This window comes from Pleurodeles waltl, chromosome 4_1, assembly GCF_031143425.1.
Source record: "Pleurodeles waltl isolate 20211129_DDA chromosome 4_1, aPleWal1.hap1.20221129, whole genome shotgun sequence".
In the NCBI taxonomy this organism is placed as follows: Eukaryota; Metazoa; Chordata; class Amphibia; order Caudata; family Salamandridae; genus Pleurodeles; species Pleurodeles waltl.
Genome location: NC_090442.1, coordinates 11,854,636 through 11,875,081, shown reverse-complemented (window position 1 = coordinate 11,875,081; position 20,446 = coordinate 11,854,636). Strand labels below are relative to the sequence as shown.

Here is a 20,446-nt window from a genome sequence, read left to right as displayed (position 1 = left end):
TGGCAGAATCCTCCGTTGTACCGACCGTTGTTGGACCTGTTGACAATGGAAGAGAGACATTTAATCGTGACCTACCGGTTTAACCGTGCTACAATCCAGGAACTATGTACCCGGTTGGAGCCAGAGCAGATGTCACCAATCCGCCATCCGACTGGAATCCCCCCCGACGTGCAGGTGCTGTCAGTGCTCCATTTCCTTGCAAGTGGGTCTTTTCAAACAACAGTGGCCATGGCATCAGGGATGTCCCAGCCTATGTTTTCCAACGTGTTGTCCAGAGTGTTGTCTGCCCTGCTGAAACACGTAAGGAGATACATCATTTTCCCTGAGGTGGAGGATTTGTCTACAGTGAAAGGTGACTTCTATGCCCTTGGACATATCCCCAACGTCATAGGTGCCATTGATGGTACCCATGTAGCTCTGGTCCCCCCCCGCAGGAGTGAACAGGTGTACAGGAACAGGAAGAGTTATCATTCAATGAATGTCCAGATCGTCTGTTTGGCAGACCAGTACATCTCGCAGGTAAATGCTATGTTCCCTGGCTCTGTGCATGACGCCTACATCCTGCGGAATAGCAGCATCCCTGATATGATGGGTCAACTCCAGAGGCACCGTGTATGGCTATTGGGGGACTCTGGTTACCCCAACCTTTCCTGGCTATTGACCCCAGTGAGGAATCCCAGGACCAGGGCAGAGGAACGCTACAATGAGGCCCATGGGCGGACTAGGAGGGTTATCGAGCGCACCTTCGGCCTCCTGAAGGGCAGGTTCAAGTGCCTCCATATGACAGGTGGATCCCTATTCTACTCACCGAAGAAGGTGTGCGACATCATCATCGCCTGCTCCATAACTTGGCATTGCGACGCCAGGTGCCTTTTCTGCAGGAGGATGATCCAGATGACGGTGTTGTGGCAGCTGTGGAGCCTGTGGACAGTGATGAGGATGAAGCTGAGGAAGACAAAAACGACAACAGGGAGTCAGTCATACAGCAATATTTCCAGTGAGACACAGGTGAGAACATTTTCACTTTTACCATTACATTAACTTTCACACATCTACCTCTATCCTGTACCGACATTTCACTCACTATTTGTTAGCTGAGTTGTCCCCTTCCATTTCAGTTTCACAAATGTGGTAACCTACGTGTCAACTGTTTGCATCCTTGAAGGGCTTGTGATGTGTGACATAGGTATGTTAGCCTTCCAATGGGTAACCCATTATGAAACTGTAATTGATAAAACAGATTTACAAATCATAGACTGACTCCATTTGTTTTTAGTGTTTCAAGGGTGTTTATTTAAGTGTAAAAAAATGAAGGGGGGTTGTAAAATGGTGATGGGTGATGGTGGAGGAATGTCCATGGCAGAGTCCAGTCTATTAGTCTCACAGGTACATTGCACATCTGGGCATTGGAAGTGGAGCTAGGTCAGTTCCGATTTGGGCAGGGTAACAAAGTGGGACAAACAGGGTGGTCTTATTTCCTGGCGGGGGTCTTGCCATCTTGCTCTGTCCTGTTCCTGGATCTCAGGGCCCGCTTGCGTGATGGTTGTCCGTCTGCAGGGGATGGGGTGCTGGTGTGGTGGTCCTGTGGCGGGGCGTCCTGTCCACTAGCGCCGGCGGAGATGGTGGGCATTTCATCGTCGTGGCTAGTGTCAGGGGCCCCTTGGAGTGCCACGGTGTCCCTCAAGGTCTTTTGAATGTCCGTCAGCACCCCTATGATGGTGCCAAGGGCGGAGCCGATGGTCCTGAGCTCCTCCCTGAACCCCAAATATTGTTCCTCCTGCAGACGCAGGGTCTCCTGCAACTTGTCCAGGACCGTGGCCACCGTCTCCTGGGAGTGGTGGTATGCTCCCATGATGGAGGAGAGGGCCTCGTTGAGAGTTGGTTCCCTTGGCCTGTCCTCCCTCTGTCGCACAGCAGCCCTCCCAGTTCCCCTGTGTTCCTGTGCCTCCGTCCCCTGGACCGTGTGCCCACTACCACTGCCCCCAGGTCCCTGTTGTTGTTGGGGTGGTGGGTTAGCCTGGGTGCCCTGTAGTGGTGGACACACCGCTGATTGACCTGTCCTGGGTAGGGAGGTTTGGGCCCGCTGGGTGGGTGCTGTGCTGGTGTTACCAGAGGGTGTAAGCTCGGTGTTGGGCTGTGGCTGGGCAAGGGGAACCGACTGTCCTGAGGCCCACGATGGTCCGGGCTGGTCATCAAGATCCAGTGGGGCAGAGCTGCTGTTGTCACTGTGGGCCTCTTCTGGGGGTGGAGTGGTGTTGTCTGGACCCTCTGGTGTGGTGACGTTCCTGCGGGGGTATAAGTACATGATTATTGCATGTGTGTGTTTCATGGTGTGCAATGGTTGGGTGTTCGTGAGCCCCAGTGCAGGCATTCCTGTGTGGGGGCTTGTGTGCTGATGGTTGGGGGGTGTTGTGGGTCTGTGCAGTGGGCATGCTTTGGTGATGGGTGTCCATGCTTAGTTATGTCATGCAGGTGTTGGGGTTGGGATGGGTGGTTGGTGTCATGGGTAGATAGGTGAGGATTTGGGGTGATAGGGGAGTGTTTGAGGGTGGGGGTGTGTGATATCATGCAGGTAGGGTGGGGGTTATGATGGTTAAGATTAGACTTACCAGTGTCCGTTCCTCCAACGACTCCTCCGAGGCCCTCAGGATGCAAGATGGACAAGACTTGCTCCTCCCATGTTGTTAGTTGAGGGGGAGGAGGTGGGGTTCCGCCGCCAGTCCGCTGTACTGCGATGTGGTGCCTGGATACCGTGGAACGCACCTTCCCCCGTAGGTCGTTCCACCTCTTCCTGATGTCCTCCCTATTTCTTGGGTGCTGTCCCACAGCGTTGCCCCTGTCCACTATACTTTGCCATAGCTCCATCTTCCTGGCTATGGATGTGTGCTGTACCTGTGAGCCAAATAGCTGTGGCTCTACCCGGATGATTTCCTCCACCATGACCCTGAGCTCCTCCTCGGAGACGCAGGGGTGTCTTTGGCGTGACGTGGGGTGGTGTGTGGGATGTGTGGGGTGGTGTATGTGTTGATGAGTGTGGTGAGTGTAGTGGTATGTGGTGTTTTGTGCTTGGATGTTGCGTGGGTGATGGTGTTGTATGCCTCTGTGTGATGGGGTTGTCTGTTCTGTGCTATCTCTCTGGCCTTCGTTTGTGAATTGTGGTCGTAGGGGTTTGTGGGTGATGTGGGTGTGTGTTTTATATAGTATTGGGTGTGTGGGAGTGGTGTGTGTATGTGTATCAGGTGTGTGTATTTGGAATTGTCCAATGTGGCGGTGTTTTGGAGATGTGTTTGTATTTTGAGCGCGGCGGTGTGTACCGCCAATGGAATACCGCGGTTGAAAGACCGCCGTGTGGATTTGTGGGTCGTAATGGCATGGGCGTGTTTCTGTTGGCGTCGAGGTGGAGGATGTGTTTCTGCCAGTTTATCGCTGACCTTTGGTGTGGCGGTGTTGTGTGGGTGTCTGCATTTCGGCGGATTCCGTGATGTGTGTCATAATAGCTGTGGCGGTCTACCGCGGCGGTGTATTGGCGGTCTTCTGCACGGTGGTAAGCGCCTTATACCACCAATGTTGTAATGACCCCCTATATCCTCTAATTTCGCAAGGACATCCTTTGTGTCCTGTAAATATGAGGGTATATTTTTAACAACAGATTGTAAATAGCCGTCAATGAATTCGGAAAGTCTTTCCGTAGGTGCCCCTATTCCTGATATTATAGGTCTACCAGGAGGTGCTGTTCTACTTTTATGTAATTTCGGCAAGAAATATATACATGGTGATATAGGATATGGATTGAATATATATTTGAATTCTGAATCAGAAATCAAACCTTCTTCTCGCCATATTCGTAACAATCTTTCCAGATTCATTACAATCTTCTGTAAGGGATTGGTCTGTAATTTGATGTATGCAGCACTATCCATAAGCTGTCTGTCTATTTCTTTGACATAATCTGTTCTATTTCGGATGACATTATTGCCACCTTTATCAGCCTCTTTGATGACTATATTTTGATTATCATTAAGTTCTTTTAAGGCTGATTTTTGTTTAAGAGTCAGATTATAAGATTTGTGACATTGACCTTTTTTAATTTGATTTTCCAATCTATATAGATCCTCTTTGACCATTTTGCCAAAGGTATCTATCACGTTATTACTTGGTAGACTGGGAATGAAAAGAGACTTTAGCTTAAGGCCGCTATTTAGTGTCAAATCTTGTACAACTTTAAGATCTTCTAATAGTTTCTTTCTATTAAAACTATCCTGGTTCATGTCATCCAAGGTCAATAGAAGTTCAATATCCATAATATCTCTTATGGAATAAGTACTGACAGCAATTTCAGATGTATCTGTGGTTTGTATGTCAGTTTTATCCGCAAAATATTGTTTAAGTTTAAGTTGTCGTAAAAATTTAAACAAATCTATATGTATTTGTGTCATATAGAAATGTCATTGCAGTCATGATTGTCGATTCCTGTCGACAAACCTGTCGAAGTCAATTGTTTTTTATTTTGTTCCTGGCTGCTCTGGTTTGCACACCCAAACCTGTTTGTCCTTTGTTGTCTCCCTCTCCTTTTTCCTCTACGGGTTCTTTTCTTTGATTGGGACGTGGCTGATTGTGAAATTTCCTTTTGTTGCCTAGTCTGTATCTTTTTGCTTCCTGTAACAAACTAGTGGAAGCCATCTGATCTTCATTGGATACTCTACTTGAAGTATCACTTGATATACTGGTTGTATCAAATTCCTCTGATGTAATAGAAAAATCTGAACCATTAGTTGTTGGTACTGCCTGCCCCTGTATATTGGTAGCATGTACTTTATTAGAAAAATCGTCAAATCGTTTCGCAAACGTATAGACTCTATCATTTGCATAGTCCCTGTCATCCCTCTGTATTTTGGATAACTTTTTATTTTTTATATAAAATTGATGTTTATCCAACATGTCTTTTAGAATTTTATCATTTTTTTCCTTCACCTCCGGTAGGTTGAGGGCTAGGATCTCAGTTTCAAGCTCTTGAATTTCCTTCAATAAACTTTCCCTCTTTTCCTCTGCATTTTGTACTAGAATGGTCATCATTCCTTTGGAAGCTTCAAAAAGTAGTTGCTCCCAATCTGACATGTGTTTCGGTGAAAGATCATCAAAGGAGGGAAATATGACTATTCTCAAACCTCGTGGTACTTTTTTGTCTGCAATGTATTTTTTTTAAACAGTTGCATCCCACCACCGAGATAATTCCTGTTTTCTTAATTTTTCTAAACGTACATATTTCAATCTCATACCCTCTGGACGATTAGCCCCTTTAAAGGGATTTGTTCATATCACTTGAACCCTGTGAAAACATTTCATGAACATTTTTATCCCTATCATCTTCAAAAGTCATCATTTTGAATTGATATAGCAAAGTAATAGTAACAATCAAAAGGGAGGGAAGTGCAAAATGATCAATTAGTTACAAGAGAAAAACAAAAGCTTGGCAACACTAAACAACAATATCAATGCACATTCCCTAATTTTCCCAAGTATATGTACCCTTTAAGTGGTGCTCATACACTAATGCACACCGTTGCCCAGATGTGCTTTTCAGGTTTTTCTAAAAGAAAAGACCGTAACAATAGAGCCAAACAAAAAATTATTAGCGGAGCACTAACAGGTTTTTTTTTTTAGGATATTGGTAGTCAAAAATCAAAAATGACTATATAATTAATAAACTGTAATAAATTGTACACAATCCATATATACTCATATATTGTTAATCACTTCAAATAATGGAGGTTCTCCTAATTTTATATAATGAAAAAATTATTCACAATAATAAATAACATACAATACTAAACCACAAATGAAAATCCAATAACACAAAACATAATGTAAATTAATACAATGAAAGTCCATTGTCAAATAGCTAACACAGAAGTGAGCTTAGATCAATAAAACCGGATGGTATTTGTTGAATCCACATATAACATCAGCCGACACGTGTTTCGTCCACACATTGGACTTCTTCAAGGCTGATAAACCACAATTAAAAAAATTGTATTAATAATTAAACATTACAACATCCAAAATGTAATAATAACTCCAAAAACTAAAAAGAAAACCAAAGTTAGTCAATTTTCACCAAAAATGTGTCACAAACTAAACTGAAAAATGTGCCACAGAGAAACCTACATCCCATATCAGTATTCAAGATTGATACAAGAGTAAATTGGTGAGTATAGGTGATAGGGATAGTATTAGATGTAATTGTGATAGTAAATCACCAATAATAGAGAAACCTTCATATCACCCCAAAATTAATTCGGGGGAAAATACCTTGATCTTTCCATTTATCACTTCAATCTCCAAATGATATCCAAATCTCTAAGTACCAAAAGAACATAAGGAAAGTCAAATCATAAACAACCCGAATAAAAACATGTGTATATGTGTTACCTATATTATAGATCTGGTCCCACACTAACCTTAATAATGTCCACACATAGCTCGTTCATTGCACAAAAAACCACAATCGATTTCCATTTTTATTGTTAATGTATTTTAATTCATCAGCTTTCAACAGATCCTACAAATAAACGAAAAATAACATGTTCACACATATTTCCAACAAGGGGTGGCATGAGATGGCTTCTATGTTCCATGTCCTTCTTATCAGTATGGCGTACCCCAATCCAAGACAAAAATTCCTATACTAATATGTGGGTGTGCTTTATGTTCACTCAGACCTTGTTCAGCCTGTGTATGCGCTGTCTTTTCACTCAGATCATATTCAGCCTGTGGGTGTGCTGCCTGTTCACTCAGACCTTGTTCAGCCTGTGCATGTATTGTGTCTTCACTCAGAACTTGTTCTGCCTGTGGGTGTGCTGTATGTTCACTCAGACCTTGTTCAGCCTGTGGGTGCGCTGTCTGTTCACTCAGACCTTGTTCAGTCTGTGGGTGCGCTGTCTGTTCACTCAGGCCTTGTTCAGCCTGAGGGTGCGCTGTATGTTCACTCAGACCTTGTTCAGCCTGTGCATGTATTGTGTCTTCACTCAGACATTGTTCAGCCTGTGGGTGCGCTGTATGTTCACTCAGACCTTGTTCAGCCTGTGGGTGCCCTGTCTGTTCACTCAGACATTACTCAGCATGTGGGTGTGCTGTATGTTCACTCAGAACTTGTTCTGCCTGTGGGTGTGCTGTATGTTCACTCAGAACTTGTTCTGCCTGTGGGTGTGCTGTATGTTCACTCAGACCTTGTTCAGCCTATGCATGTATTGTGTCTTCACTCAGACATTGTTCAGCCTGTGGGTGCGCTGTATGTTCACTCAGACCTTGTTCAGCCTGTGGGTGCCCTGTCTGTTCACTCAGACATTACTCAGCATGTGGGTGTGCTGTATGTTCACTCAGACCTTGTTCAGCCTGTGGGTGTGCTGTATGTTCACTCAGAACTTGTTCTGCCTGTGGGTGCGCTGTATGTTCACTCAGGCCTTGTTCAGCCTGAGGGTGCGCTGTATGTTCACTCAGACCTTGTTCAGCCTGAGGGTGTGCTTTATGTTCACTCAGACCTTGTTCAGCCTGAGGGTGTGCTTTATGTTCACTCAGACTTTGTTCAGCCTGTGCGTGTGCTCTGTGTTCACTCAGCGCCTGTTCAACCTAGGGTGTGCTGTATGTTCACTCAGACCTTGTTAAAGCCTAGGGTGTGCTGTATGTTCACTCAGACCTTGTTCAACCTAGGGTGTGCTGTATGTTCACTTAGATCTTGTTCAGCCTGTGGGTGCGCTGTCTGTTAACTCAGACCTTGTTCAGCCAGTGGGTGCGCTGTCTGTTCACTCAGACCTTGTTCAGCCTGTGGATGCGCTGTCTGTTCACTCAGACCTTGTTCAGCCTGTGGGTGCGCTGTCTGTTCACTCAGACCTTGTTCAGCCAGTGGGTGCGCTGTCTGTTCACTCAGACCTTGTGTAGCCTGTGGATGCGCTGTCTGTTCACTCAGACCTTGTTCAGCCTGTTGGTGTGCTGTCTGTTCACTCAGACCTTGTTCAGCCTGTGGATGCGCTGTCTGTTCACTCAGACCTTGTTTAGCCTTTGGGTGTGCTGCCTGTTCACTCAGACTTTGTTCAACCTGTGCGTGTAGGGTCTATTCACTCAGACCTTGTACTGCATGTGGGTGCGCTGTCTGTTCACTGAGCCCTTGTTCAGCAGGTAGGTGCGCTGTATGTTCATGCAGACCTTGTCCAGCCTATAGCTGCGCTTCATGTTCACTCAGACCCTATTCAGCCTGTGCATGTGCTGTCTGTTCACTCAGACCTTGTTCAGCCTGTGGGTGTGCTGTATGTTTAATTAGACCTTGTTCAGCGTGTGGGTGCGCTGTCTGTTCACTCAGACCTTGTTCAGCCTGTGGGTGTGCTTTATGTTCACTCAGACCTTGTTCGGCCTGTGTATGCGCTGTCTGTTCACTCAGACCTTGTTCAGCCTGTGGGTGTGCTTTATGTTCACTCGGACCTTGTTCGGCCTGTGTATGCGCTGTCTGTTAACTCAGACCTTCCTCTGCTTGTGGGTGTGCTGTATGCTTACTCAGACCTTGCTCAGCCTGTGGGCGTTCTGTAAATTCGCTCAGATGTTGTTCAGCCTGTGAATGCGCTGTCTGTTCACTCAGACCTTGTTCATCCTCTGGGTGTGCTGTATATTCACGCCGACCTTGCTCAACCCGTGGATGTGCTATCTTTTCACTCAGATCTTATTCAGCCTGTGGGTGCGCTGTCCGTTCACTGTGACATTGTTCAGCCTGTACGTGTGCGGTCTCTTCACTCAGACCTTGTTCAGCCAGTGGATGCGCTGTATGTTAACTCAGACCTTGTTCAGCCAGTGGGTGCGCTGTCTGTTTTGTCTGTGGAAGATAGTCCCTTTTCTCTTTCCTCTGTTTGTTTGGTGTTTCTATTTTCTTATCTTGTTTTGATTGCCTTACTGTTCATGATGTTTTTTTCTTCCTTTTTTTCAGGTGTTGCAGTACCCAGGTCTTGTTGAAGGACGAGTTCCAGGCCACCAAGTAAGCCCTTATCTTCCCCACAGTTTGTAATGGTGAACTCCACTGAGCTAACTGCACAAGGCCGCAGCAGACAGTGGCATTTAAAGTACTGAGTACAAGGCCAACTCCTTTGTTCAATAAAATGTACCTCTATGGATCGTTGAAATAAGGAGTTTATTAAACCTCTAAGTGGGCAAAGGAGTACACAATATCTGATAATTCATCAAAGGTGGGAAAATACCTTACTGTGATGCCAGTCACTGTCACAGAAAAAGTACATTGTTGTGTTGGATGCTTCTGAGAATGTATGTCACAATGTATGTGTAACTTGTGTTTCTTTCTTCACTATTCACTACTTCTGCTCTCACAGCCTGGTTCCAGTGGTTCCAAACCCCCATCTACACAGTGTCCGAGAGCTGTTTCCCCGTCAGAAATGCAACTCAAACTGATTTTCTACCTCATCTCTGTAAATGTTTTTTTTCTACAAAGAAAACAGTCATGAATAATATTCTTTGTGTCCATTTACAATCTCTCACTCTATTTTTACAGGTTACTGAAGCACGAACAGAAAAAGAAATGTTGTAATTTAGTGAAACATGCCAAAAAGAATGTAGAAACATTCTAGATCTCTAAAGAACAGACAAACTCTTTGTGCCAGGAATGGTGATGAATTTGGGGCAGACGAAACTGCTGAACGCGAAAGTGATTTCTCAAATTTCTTCCATTCATTATTTGTTGTGAAATCCTTGAAGTACAATCATAAGAAACATTTACCAAGTGTCATTTATTAGGATCGAATAACCTCTGAAGTATTAATTGTACGCGCAAGTAAATTTTAAATCTGCTGCAACTACTAATCATAACAATATTCCTTGAAGGGAACATTTCAAGGTTGATGGAACGAAAAACGTTGGTGACAATTGATATCCATGTTGTGCACTTGGGAATAATACGTGTTGCACATTCTGTCTGACGGTAAATCCTCTGGAGACACAAAACCCTCTCCAACAAAACCTCATCCGTACATCAGTTTAAAAGAACAAGCTTTTGTCTAAGTCTCCTGAATTTCTAAAGGAGAGAAAACATTATTTGAAAGAAAGTAATGGTAAATGTTCTTTCTCACATCCCATTACAGCAAACACACTGCATTATCATTTTCCATATGAAAAGATTTTCCTTACCCCTGTCTCTTGGGTTGATCAAAGGTGTTTCCAGTTGTGCCAAACCTCCAAAGTTGATTGTGTACTTTCTGGTTTCTCATGGTGACAGGAAGTTTAAAAGGGACCAGTGTTATGCTATGGATAATTCATAAAATCACCCTTGCATGTTTTAATCCCATGTAGACAATAACTCTCTGAGGGTAATCTTAATTAAAAAAAGGGGGCTCCTTGGTGAAAGTTGTTAGGGCAAGTTAGATAGGCTGCCTTTAAATGTAGGAAAATTGATCTCCCATTGAAAGCTATCATTAGTTAAATACAAATGTTAAGAAGAGCATCTCTAGTGTATTTTAGAAGTTGCTGAGTGTAACATAATCGAGTACACAGTTAGGAATCAGATTCAGTCTTAACATGACATGTGTCCAAAAACAAACCCAACTTAGAGAGACACACAACTCAAATAAGTGCAATACATGTGAGAAGAGCTTTAGTTATCAATCCCACCTCACTAAACACGAGAGAACTCACACTGGACAAACACCTTATCAGTGTCCCGAGTGCCAGAAAGGTTTCAGCCAAAAGTCCTCTCTCATTCAACATGTGAGAGTCCACACTGGGCACAAACCCTATCAGTGCTCTGAGTGCCAAAAAAGCTTAAATTCCAAATTAAGTCTCACCAGACATGAGAGAACTCACACGGGGTTAAAACCTTATCAGTGCTCTGAATGCAGGAAAAGCTTCAGTCAGAAATCTGGTCTCACTAATCATGAGAAAACTCACACTGGACTAAAACCGTATCAGTGCTCTGAATGCGAAAAAAGCTTCAGTCAGAAAGCCAATTTAATTCAGCTTGAGAGAATCCATACCGGGTACAAACCATTTCAGTGCGGTGAATGCCATAAATGTTTCATATTGAAACAAAGCCTCACTAAACATGAGAGAAATCACACTGGGGAAAAACCTTATCAGTGCTCTGAATGCAGGAAAAGCTTCAGTCAGAAATCTGGTCTTGCTTATCATGAGAAAACTCACACTGGATTAAAACCTTATCAGTGCTCTGAATGCCAAAAAAGCTTCAGTGAAAAAGCTAGTTTAATTCAGCATGAGAGAATCCATGCTGGGTACAAACCATTTCAGTGTGGCGAATGCCAGAAAAGTTTCAAATTGAAACAAAGCCTCACTAAACATGAGAGAACTCACACTGGGGAAAAACCTATTCACTGCTCTGAATGCTGGAAAAGCTTCAGTCGGAAATCTGGTCTCACTCAACATGAGAGAACTCACACTGGACAAAAACCGTATCAGTGCTCTGAATGCCAAAAACGTTTCAGTGATAAAGGCAATCTCATTACACATGAGAGATCCCATACTGGCCAGAAACCTTATCACTGCTCTGAATGCCGAAAAAGCTTCAAGCACAAATGGCGTCTAACACAGCATGTGAGAATCCACACTGGGCTAAAACCATTTCAGTGTTCTGAATGCCATAAAAGATTCAGGCTGAAAACCCGTCTCTCTCAACATGAGCGTTTACACTCTGGGCAAAAACCTTATCAGTGCTCTGAGTGCCAGAAAAGCTTCAGGCGGAAAATCTGTCTCATTCAACATGAGCGTGTACACTCTGGGCTAAAACCTTATCTGTGTGCAGAATGCCAGAAAAGCTTTAGTCGGCGAGATAATCTCACTCAACATGAGAGAATGCACACTGCACTAAAACCTTATGAGTGCTCAGAGTGCCAAAAAAGCTTCAGTTTTTAAGACCAGTCTCATTCGGCATGGGATAATCCACACTAGTGAAAAACCTTATCAGTGCTCTGAATGCTGCAAAAGTTTCAGACTTAAAACCAGTCTCACTCACCATGAGAGAACTCATACTGGTCAAAGACCTTATCAGTGATCTGAATACTGGGCCAGCTATATACAGAAATCTGATCTTGCTAAGCATGTAAGAACTCATACAAGAAACAACAACATTATCCTTGCTCTAAATGCCAGGAACGCTTCAGTAAGAGATTCAATTTGATTCAACAGAAGGGAACCCACAACCAGTAAAATATTATCAGTTCTCTGAATTAAATTCAATTTTTATTTATGTTTTGGAACTCAATTGAGGTCCACATAAGAATAAACAATAAAAAATACTTTCGTCTCTACCACTCTTTACACCTAAAATCTAATTGGACATGTTTAAACTTTTTACAGTAAAAAAGTTCCATAAAAGTGCACAACAATACTTTTTCTGAACTTGAAGTTGCACGTAGCTTTACTCTTATAACAGTATAAAAAGGAAAATGGTGCAAATACTGGCATCAGTGCAATTAGAATATCGTTAAGTGCAAGAATATTGGGCAATCTATGGTCATTACCAGCCATATTTGACCTAAAAGTGTTGAGTGCCAAGGTATAAATAAAACAATATAAACGAAGCTGTGGAATACAATGTATACGAACACAGACAGTCTAAAAGGTTTCCGATCTGCCCATAATACTCCAAATATAAACGTGTGCACAAAGTGGAATATTCAGAGGCCAAACCCAGTTCTTCCTTGTGTGCTTCTTATTGAGGTGCCTCGCCTCCTAAGCCACGTGTAAATCATGAAGTTACAGACTAATGGAAATGTTATTTGCCTTGTCCGACCTCACCCCAAAACCCCACATATGGGAATATGACGGACACTATTGCCCCCTCCCTTATGAGATCCAAGTTAAAAAGCATAATTACACCGGAACCACCTAATTATTTTGTCTCATATAACACCCAATACCTGTTTACTTATGAATCAGTTAACTTGCTTTTCAGCATATACACTTAGAATAAATATAAAAAACATTTGAAAAAATTAAAAATTCTGAAACAAAATAATTCATTAGGTGGATCATACAAGGCTCAGAGGAACTCAGATGCGGACGACAGAGAGAGCTGAAGACAAATTGGTTTTAGCCATTAACGCCGGGATGAGGCCAGAACAGGGAAGACAAATAATACATGGATTAAATCTTGAGTTTCAGCAAGGGAAAAATTGCACTCTTTAGCTGTACTGTGCCATTTTGCCAGTAGCGAAGTCAAGGGGAGCAAACCCTGGCGAAGCAGCATCCAAAATCACATAACTCTATGTGGAATATTCCATGTAATATAAGGTTGTGTTTTTGTAATTGCTAGGGTATTTGCTAAATTCATAAGACTTTTTTTTTTTTTCCAGCTCTCTACGTCTAAGCGAAAACTCAATGCCCATGTTGCCTGCTTCAGGACTTCGGTCCAGCTCCAGTCAGTTCTAGTTCTCTCAATGTGACACAAAGATCTGTCGTAAATTTAACCTCCCTGTACATGAGAGAGACCATGTGGCAAAGGTGCACACTGTCAACACTGGGATGAAGGTTCTAACATTGCAAAACTTTCATATGAAGCAGCTTCTCAAAGACATCAATCCATTGATTGTCCCTCAAACTGCTTACTGAGACAATCACACAGCGAGGGATGGAAATGATTGATTCAATCTCATTTCTTAATAACTATTTGTGCCCGTATTCCATTAGGTGTGCTTTCCTCCCTGAGTGTTAATAAGCCATGGCTCTTACTCACAAGGTCCTGTCGATCCTGAACTTTGAGGCCACGCCCCTATGATCTAGAATGCAAGTAACCTCAAACTGTTTCCAGCCTTAATGAGCCTCACCAGGGAGCTGCAGCAGGAGTCCCTTTGTCGTAGGTCTCTGGGAGACCTACAGAGTCTGTCCATCTCTGTGCCACTTAGAGTTAATGATTGAGAAAAATTAAAGGTCTGGTAGCTAATGTCAGCAACATCCCATCACATCATTTTCCAGTCTTTGTACCACTACAGACAAGGCCAACCATACACAAACCCTTCTTGGTAAAACCAGAAATAGGCCTACTGACTTCTGTTCCAAAGAGACACAACCTAGTATTATAAAGATCCATTTAGTGGCCTCTTTCCATTTCCTTTTTGCTACAAATGGAACTTGCTTCCTAACTGCTGGGGAAAGTTTCACAAGCTTTAGAATCACATCAGATACATCCTAGATAGTCTCATGAATAATCTGTGTTGTACATTTATAGTACTTCTGAGGTGCAGCCCCTCTGTTATGGCGGAGGAGCGTCACCCCACTGCTAACAGGCAGCAGAAAAATAAAATGATAATAACACTGTTTTATTATCATTTTATTTTTCACTTACTCAGCCACAGCCAGTCCTCAGGGTCAATGGTGGGGCCATCATGTGAGTCAGCAGCAGCCAGGGAGGAGTGGTGGGTGCACTGTAAGTGCCCATGTTGGTTTCGCCAAAACAACATGCGCACTTAGAACTCCCCACCCAAGCTGTGTTGCACAGCCAGGTGAAGAGCCTCCTGTAGCAGCGATCTGATATTGGAGTAATGTTCCTGGACTTGCTACATCACTGGGCTCCTGAGAGCCTCTTGTAGCAGCGATCTGATATTGGAGTAATGTTCCTGGACTTGCTGCATCACTGGACCTCCTGAGAGCTTCTTGTAGCAGCGATCTGATATTGAAGTAATTCTCCTGGACTTGCTACATCATTGGGCCCCCTGAGAGCCTCTTGTAGCAGCGATCTGATATTGCAGTAGTAGGATCAGGTAATGTCTCCGTGTTGTTAACCATGTTATCATGATTTGCTTTTATATTTTCCCTTCTCTTCCTTTTACCAGACCTTGTTGTATTTACCACCACATTGGTGCTGAAATGTCATTTGCTGTTACGTGGTTCTGAGGTTCTCTTATTCTTCATGTGCAGTTTTTGTTTTATCCTGGCTGTATGACGACAATGTAAGCACCAAGAGCCCAAAACCCGAGATTCCTGCACCTTGATCTGCCTTCAGTGGTATTCTACCTTTTCACTTGGATAACTGGGATATGGGTGGAATAGCGGATCGACGTTTGAACCTGCAGTGATATACCATGATGGTTACAAGTTTCATGTTCAAACCATCAGCGTGAGCTCCAGTATGGCGCTTGTTCCCACACCACGTTCTGTGCTTTGGTTCAGATCATCAAGTTTGACCCATCTCCATAACTTGGGACCTCTAACGACTTTGCAGCTGTTTTCAGTGCCTGACATTTGATGCGTTTTGGTGGCCGTAGATTCAGGTTCAACTGGACGGCCCAACACTACCTTCTGGGCATTTTACACTTCAAGCCACTTCTGTGCAGCTCATCACCTTCTGAGACTGACTGAGCCCAAAATCTGGCATCAAATTCCAGTGTTAATCATCACCGGAGCCCAGACTCACCAGTGCCCCTTCGGGACTGGCTAGCGAGGCAGCTACTGTTGTGTATACTGATTGTTTGTGATGTTGAATATGTGACTAACTGTATCCTGTATTTCCTTTAGGTCAGTTGTTTTTGCTAATTAATAATCCTTAAATCACATATATACTTTTGTTTTTGCTTCTGAGTAACTATTAAATAATCCTGTTTATCTAAACTTGCTTTGAATGTTGAATGTCTGTATCTCATTTAATTACATTGTATTGACATTTCTGACTTCCACTGATTTGTTTTACCCTTGAGTGTGCTTTAGGCCTTACTGCTGAAGCCACGTTACCAAAAGCGAGCTAAGGGCACATTAGTGAAAAACACACTTACCTTTACTGGCCAAAGTATGGGAAAAGCAAAGCAGGCTGATTCCAGACACCAGACTATCAAGCTGACAAAGTTACTGGTTTATACAGAATGTGCACCAGACTGTAGGTGCAGAAAGCAGAGGCCATGAGGGTGGCTACTGGTAGCTTTGCCCCAGAATCAGAGACTTGCACCCTCTCTCAAACAGTTGAAATTGCTAAAGCTGCTGCCCTTCCTACCTTCAGGTCTAAACAACTAAGACTGCCCGCTCATGTCATAACAACACTTGCACTGTTACCAGAGTCACTGTGCCCTCTGCTGTGTACAAGCATGTCACATAAACACGTTGTGTTGTGCTTTGTGAACAGGCTGCCCCCCCTTTGTATTTAAATGAGCTTCAGTGATCAGACACCCCGGGCTCCCCTCTCTACTAGTGCGCATGATAATGTGAGCAATGGATCGCAATAACAACCAAGGGCTATATTGAGAAATAATAGGCATCCAAGTTACACACCCATGGTTATGTAGTTTTTAATTTCTTTTCAAGTTATGTTAATCTGCAGCAATTTTCCCGGGTACTTTTTCCTTAGTTTATCACTTTATGTTGTTCTTTGTATCAGGTAAATATGTGAGGTTTGACACAGGATATGTTGTTAGTGTTCCTAGACATCGATAAATTCAGCATACGTTTTGGCGACATACTGGTCGAGGATGGACCTTCTCAAGGCAGAAAGTGCTGTAATAGGAATAATAATTCTGACATATATGAAATTGTCAGAGCTTCAGATTGTAACAGAATGTGCTGAAAATGCTCCACTTTGAAGAATATCACATTGTAACGCATTAACAGTCCTCTTTCACTCTTAGGAACCATCTACCCTCTAATCACACATTGACTCTTTGCCTTGGACCATGTACAAAGCTCTGATGCCTTTCAGCAATAGTCATGGTATACTAATAGGACACATATAGGCAGGGAAATGTGTTCACCCTTGAGTAGCACCCATCTCTCTTACAGTGCGGTGTGGGGAGCTACATTCTGTGTACTGGTTCATTTGTGGGTGAATGCTGTGACCAGATAAGTCAGACGCATGAAAGCAGTCTCTTAAAAGGTCTTCGTTTTACTTGGTGTGTAGCTTGTAACCAACTGCAGCTGTGGCTTGAAGGACCAGTGGTATTTACGGATCGGTATACAATGTTTTAAAAGAGGACAGAGATAGCACCAGACTCCACATGACCTGGTTCGACTGTCAGCAGGGTAATGGTTGACGCTGGGGGGCCAAAGACATTCTGTTAAACAAAATGTATTATGGCGATTTGACTGAATACATAATCACCATCTTAGCATTCCTCTGTCAGCAGAGACTCTTTTAAAGAGATAAAGAGACATGCGACACCCGTACAGCAATTTAGAAAAAGAGGGAACAAGTGTCAAAATAATAACCTTCACCCACTCTAATAGAGGCATGCTTCATCATCGGGTTCACCCTGACCCTACAAACCAGCGAAGGTTCAACCATATTCCAGGAAGCAATTTTTATGATATTATCTACGGGGGGTGTCAATTAAAAATGCCTCATTCACTCCCTAGGCACCCCTTTATTAGCGGGTGAATGGGAAAGATTAAAACAAACAACTGTATAGGGGATTAAGGATATTATGGCCCTCTGACCCTTTGATTCGCCAACATGTTTCAGCCCTATGCTACTGGCCTCTTTGGCCCTGGGCATGCTCACAGTAGTTTTATACTTGCCAATCGAAACTGCACCCTCTTAATGGGTTTTTATTTCCCTTTGGGGGTGATGGAGGTTGGCCCTGTAGTCAATCCTTTGTCCCTACCCTTCGTATCACTTACTCATCTTCCGCTTCTCCATCTTGTGGACCACAAGAAGCCAGAGGAGCAGCCATGTTGCTTGCATTGTTTTCTAGGGAGGACATATCCCTCCATCCTTTGATACAATAAAGGACCTCCCCACACCCAGGGCTTGGTAGGTCTTCTGATCTCACTCGCCACAGTTTTGAGGAGGTTGGACTGAATATCCATCAGGCTGCAGATTGACAGATTCTGGACTTCCTTAGACACCTAGCTCCTCTCCCTGTCTATAGATCATTTTCTTCTATTAGTCTGTAAACATAACGCCACATATGAAGGACACATATTTTTGCCTACAACCCGCGGCTGGCAGCCATTCGCTAAGATGTGACATAAGAATAAAACAAGACCCAAGCTCAACAGCCCTCATCCCTTCCCCCTTCGTTTACTTGTTATTTATAAAAACTTAGGCAACATTCACTTTGCAATTCTTTCTTAGCAACCCTTCTGGTCTCTCAGGCCCATGGTTTCTCACTTTTCTGTAGGTACATGGCCGCTTCAGTGGCATTGTTTGTTAAATCCAGAATCAGGTGCAATAGTTTAAGGTATTTGGGGCAAGTCAGTTCATTGAACTCTGCAGACAGAATGCTTGTAAAGGGAGCCCGTATTTCCAGATATGTGTCTAGTTTAGTATCGGTAGCTAGTAATAGTTTCTCCATGTCTAGTATTTGCCACAGTTTGCGCAGCCATATCCTGTGGCTCAGAACCGTATCTGTGCCCCAGTGGGCGAGAATAGTCTGTGGGCCACACCTAGGACGAGAGCCATCTCGCTGCCCCATAGAGATTTTAGGGGCTGGACCAGTGGGATAGATAAGCCCATTAGTGTGTACGCAGGGAAGCACGGAATTTGCATGTCAGAGGTCCTGTCAGTGGCGTCAGAGGTCCTGTCAGTGGCATCCGAATGCACCCCCAGTACTGGACCAGCTTCAGGCAACCCCACAGTAGGTGCAGTAATGTCCCTGTAATCCCAAAACCCATCCAGCACACAGGAGTCAACTGTAGGTTGCATTTCTGATTGCGAGTCGGCGTCATGAAGCAATCTTAAAGCGGTCTCTGTGCTAGATGAGCTGTGTGATGTGTTCTTTGCCCGGTAATAGACCTCCTCCTATTCTTTGTAGGTGAGTGTGTAGCCTAATTCTAATTCTCATCTTTTCTGTCCAGTAGATTATTTGTGTGTGCAGTGTGAGATAAGAAAGGCATATAGTTCAGTGATAAGGTGTTTGTCTAGGGGGCACAGAGATGTTTTACAATGAAACAGCTGGTGTTCTAGGGAAAATGTCCTAATGTGGGAAAACGTATGTGTCTGTGAAGTGGAAGAGATTGTGGTGTTCCGCTTTGTGCCAGCAACATATTGGAGACAGCATTGAGCAAAGCACAGAACCCGCATTGCAAAGTAAAGAAAATGAAAGTTTCTGTGCTAAAAGTGTATGAGATAAAGGAAAATAAAATATCACTGTAGAAGAGAGCTTCTGTTCAGAAAATAAAATTAATTGTTACTAGGCTAAAGAGCACAAGCTGCTGGCCTATGTCTAAAATAATGTGCCCATAAAAAGCTGCTCAAGTAACCTCACAACAGACCAATCCCCAATCCTAAAGACCATGTCCGCAATCTCTGCATCATCCGAGACAGTTAACTGTCCGTGGAACGCCAGGTCAACCTGGTCGCTTCAGCATGTTTCCACACCCTCTGCATGCTCCGCAAAATCCTGAAGTGGCTCTCCCTCAACATGAGGTAAACAATGATCCAGGCACTCATCAGCAGCATCCTGGACCACAGCAATGTACTATATGCCGGCACCACCACTGTACTCGTGAGAAGTCTCCAGACAATCTAAAACGCAGTTCCCAGACTCACCCTCAACTTGTCTAGGAGGACCCACATCACCCATCACCTCATAAACCTCCACTGGCTTCCCATCTGTAAAAGATGTCTATTCAAGCTCCTCGGCCATGCCTACAATTCCCTCCACAACCTAGGACCCTCCTACTTGACCCACTGCCTGAACTTCCACCATTCCCCCAGATCTCCTCTCACCAAGCCCTCACCCAGGTACCACGCATCAAACACTGCCGCACAGGAGGTCTCCACCTTGCCACCAAATCCTGGAACGACCTCCCCCTCCCCCTCCACCTCCGTACCTCACCCTCGCTGACCCACTTCAGAAAGGGACTCACAATGTGGCTCTTTCACTGACAGCAGCACAGCGCCTGGATACCCTCTAGGGTGAGAAGCAGTGCTATATAAATACGGACAGGCTGGATGATTAGTGTGTGTCAGCATTTATGTAGCTTGAATTTACCTCTTTCAGTCAAACTGGAAAACCTGCCCAACAGGAGCCTGTGCTTTGTCTAGTGTCTACATAGATTATCAGAAGCCTGGATATGAAGGAATCTCAGTAACTTTGTGTGGCTCACTCACAAATCCTAGCACAGCATGGGGGTTCAATTCACACCGTGTTTGAACGTAAATACACCTATAGCCTTTTTTTCACACGTATACAAGTCATTTTTGTTGTTTTAAAACCTGGCTTTACTCTGTTAAAATGATTAAATCACAATTGGTTTTGTGTGAATCAATCTTATACTGGGGACAGCTGTTCCGAGATGAGAGGGCCCTGACAGTTCGCAAAAATCCACAAACATATTTGTTGGTAAAACATATCTTTCCTCAGCCCGTTCTCACCCTTGAAACAATCAAAGCTGTATTTCTGTCAGTGTCAGGAGTAGATCTGTTTCTAGAGGGAATGAGAAGGGAACACTCTTGACACTCATTGAGGCGGGCGGTGAGGTGTTTATCCAGAGGGAAAAACATTTCATTCATTGAGGAAATAAA

General features: G+C 43.8%; 2 protein-coding genes across 5 annotated transcripts in view; both read left to right on the top strand.

The window, feature by feature from the left end:
- Positions 1 to 20,446, top strand: part of LOC138287238 (zinc finger protein 664-like) — a 946,449-nt gene that overhangs the window by 72,348 nt on the left and 853,655 nt on the right. For 2 of the 4 annotated variants that reach the window (XM_069227600.1, XM_069227599.1), the window contains exons 2-3: positions 8,969 to 9,016; positions 9,545 to 15,597. The exons of 1 other annotated variant lie outside the window; for it this stretch is intronic. In XM_069227600.1, coding sequence (XP_069083701.1) covers positions 10,564 to 11,910 — 1,347 coding nt within the window. In that variant the 5' untranslated portion in view covers positions 8,969 to 9,016; positions 9,545 to 10,563 and the 3' untranslated portion in view covers positions 11,911 to 15,597. Of the gene's footprint in view, positions 1 to 8,968; positions 9,017 to 9,544; positions 15,598 to 20,446 lie in introns of those variants that run through there. One more of the 4 variants, XR_011202176.1, reaches the window with a different exon arrangement.
- The window catches only part of LOC138287236 (zinc finger protein 271-like), a 640,682-nt gene that overhangs the window by 113,782 nt on the left and 506,454 nt on the right, over positions 1 to 20,446 (top strand). The window lies entirely within an intron of this gene.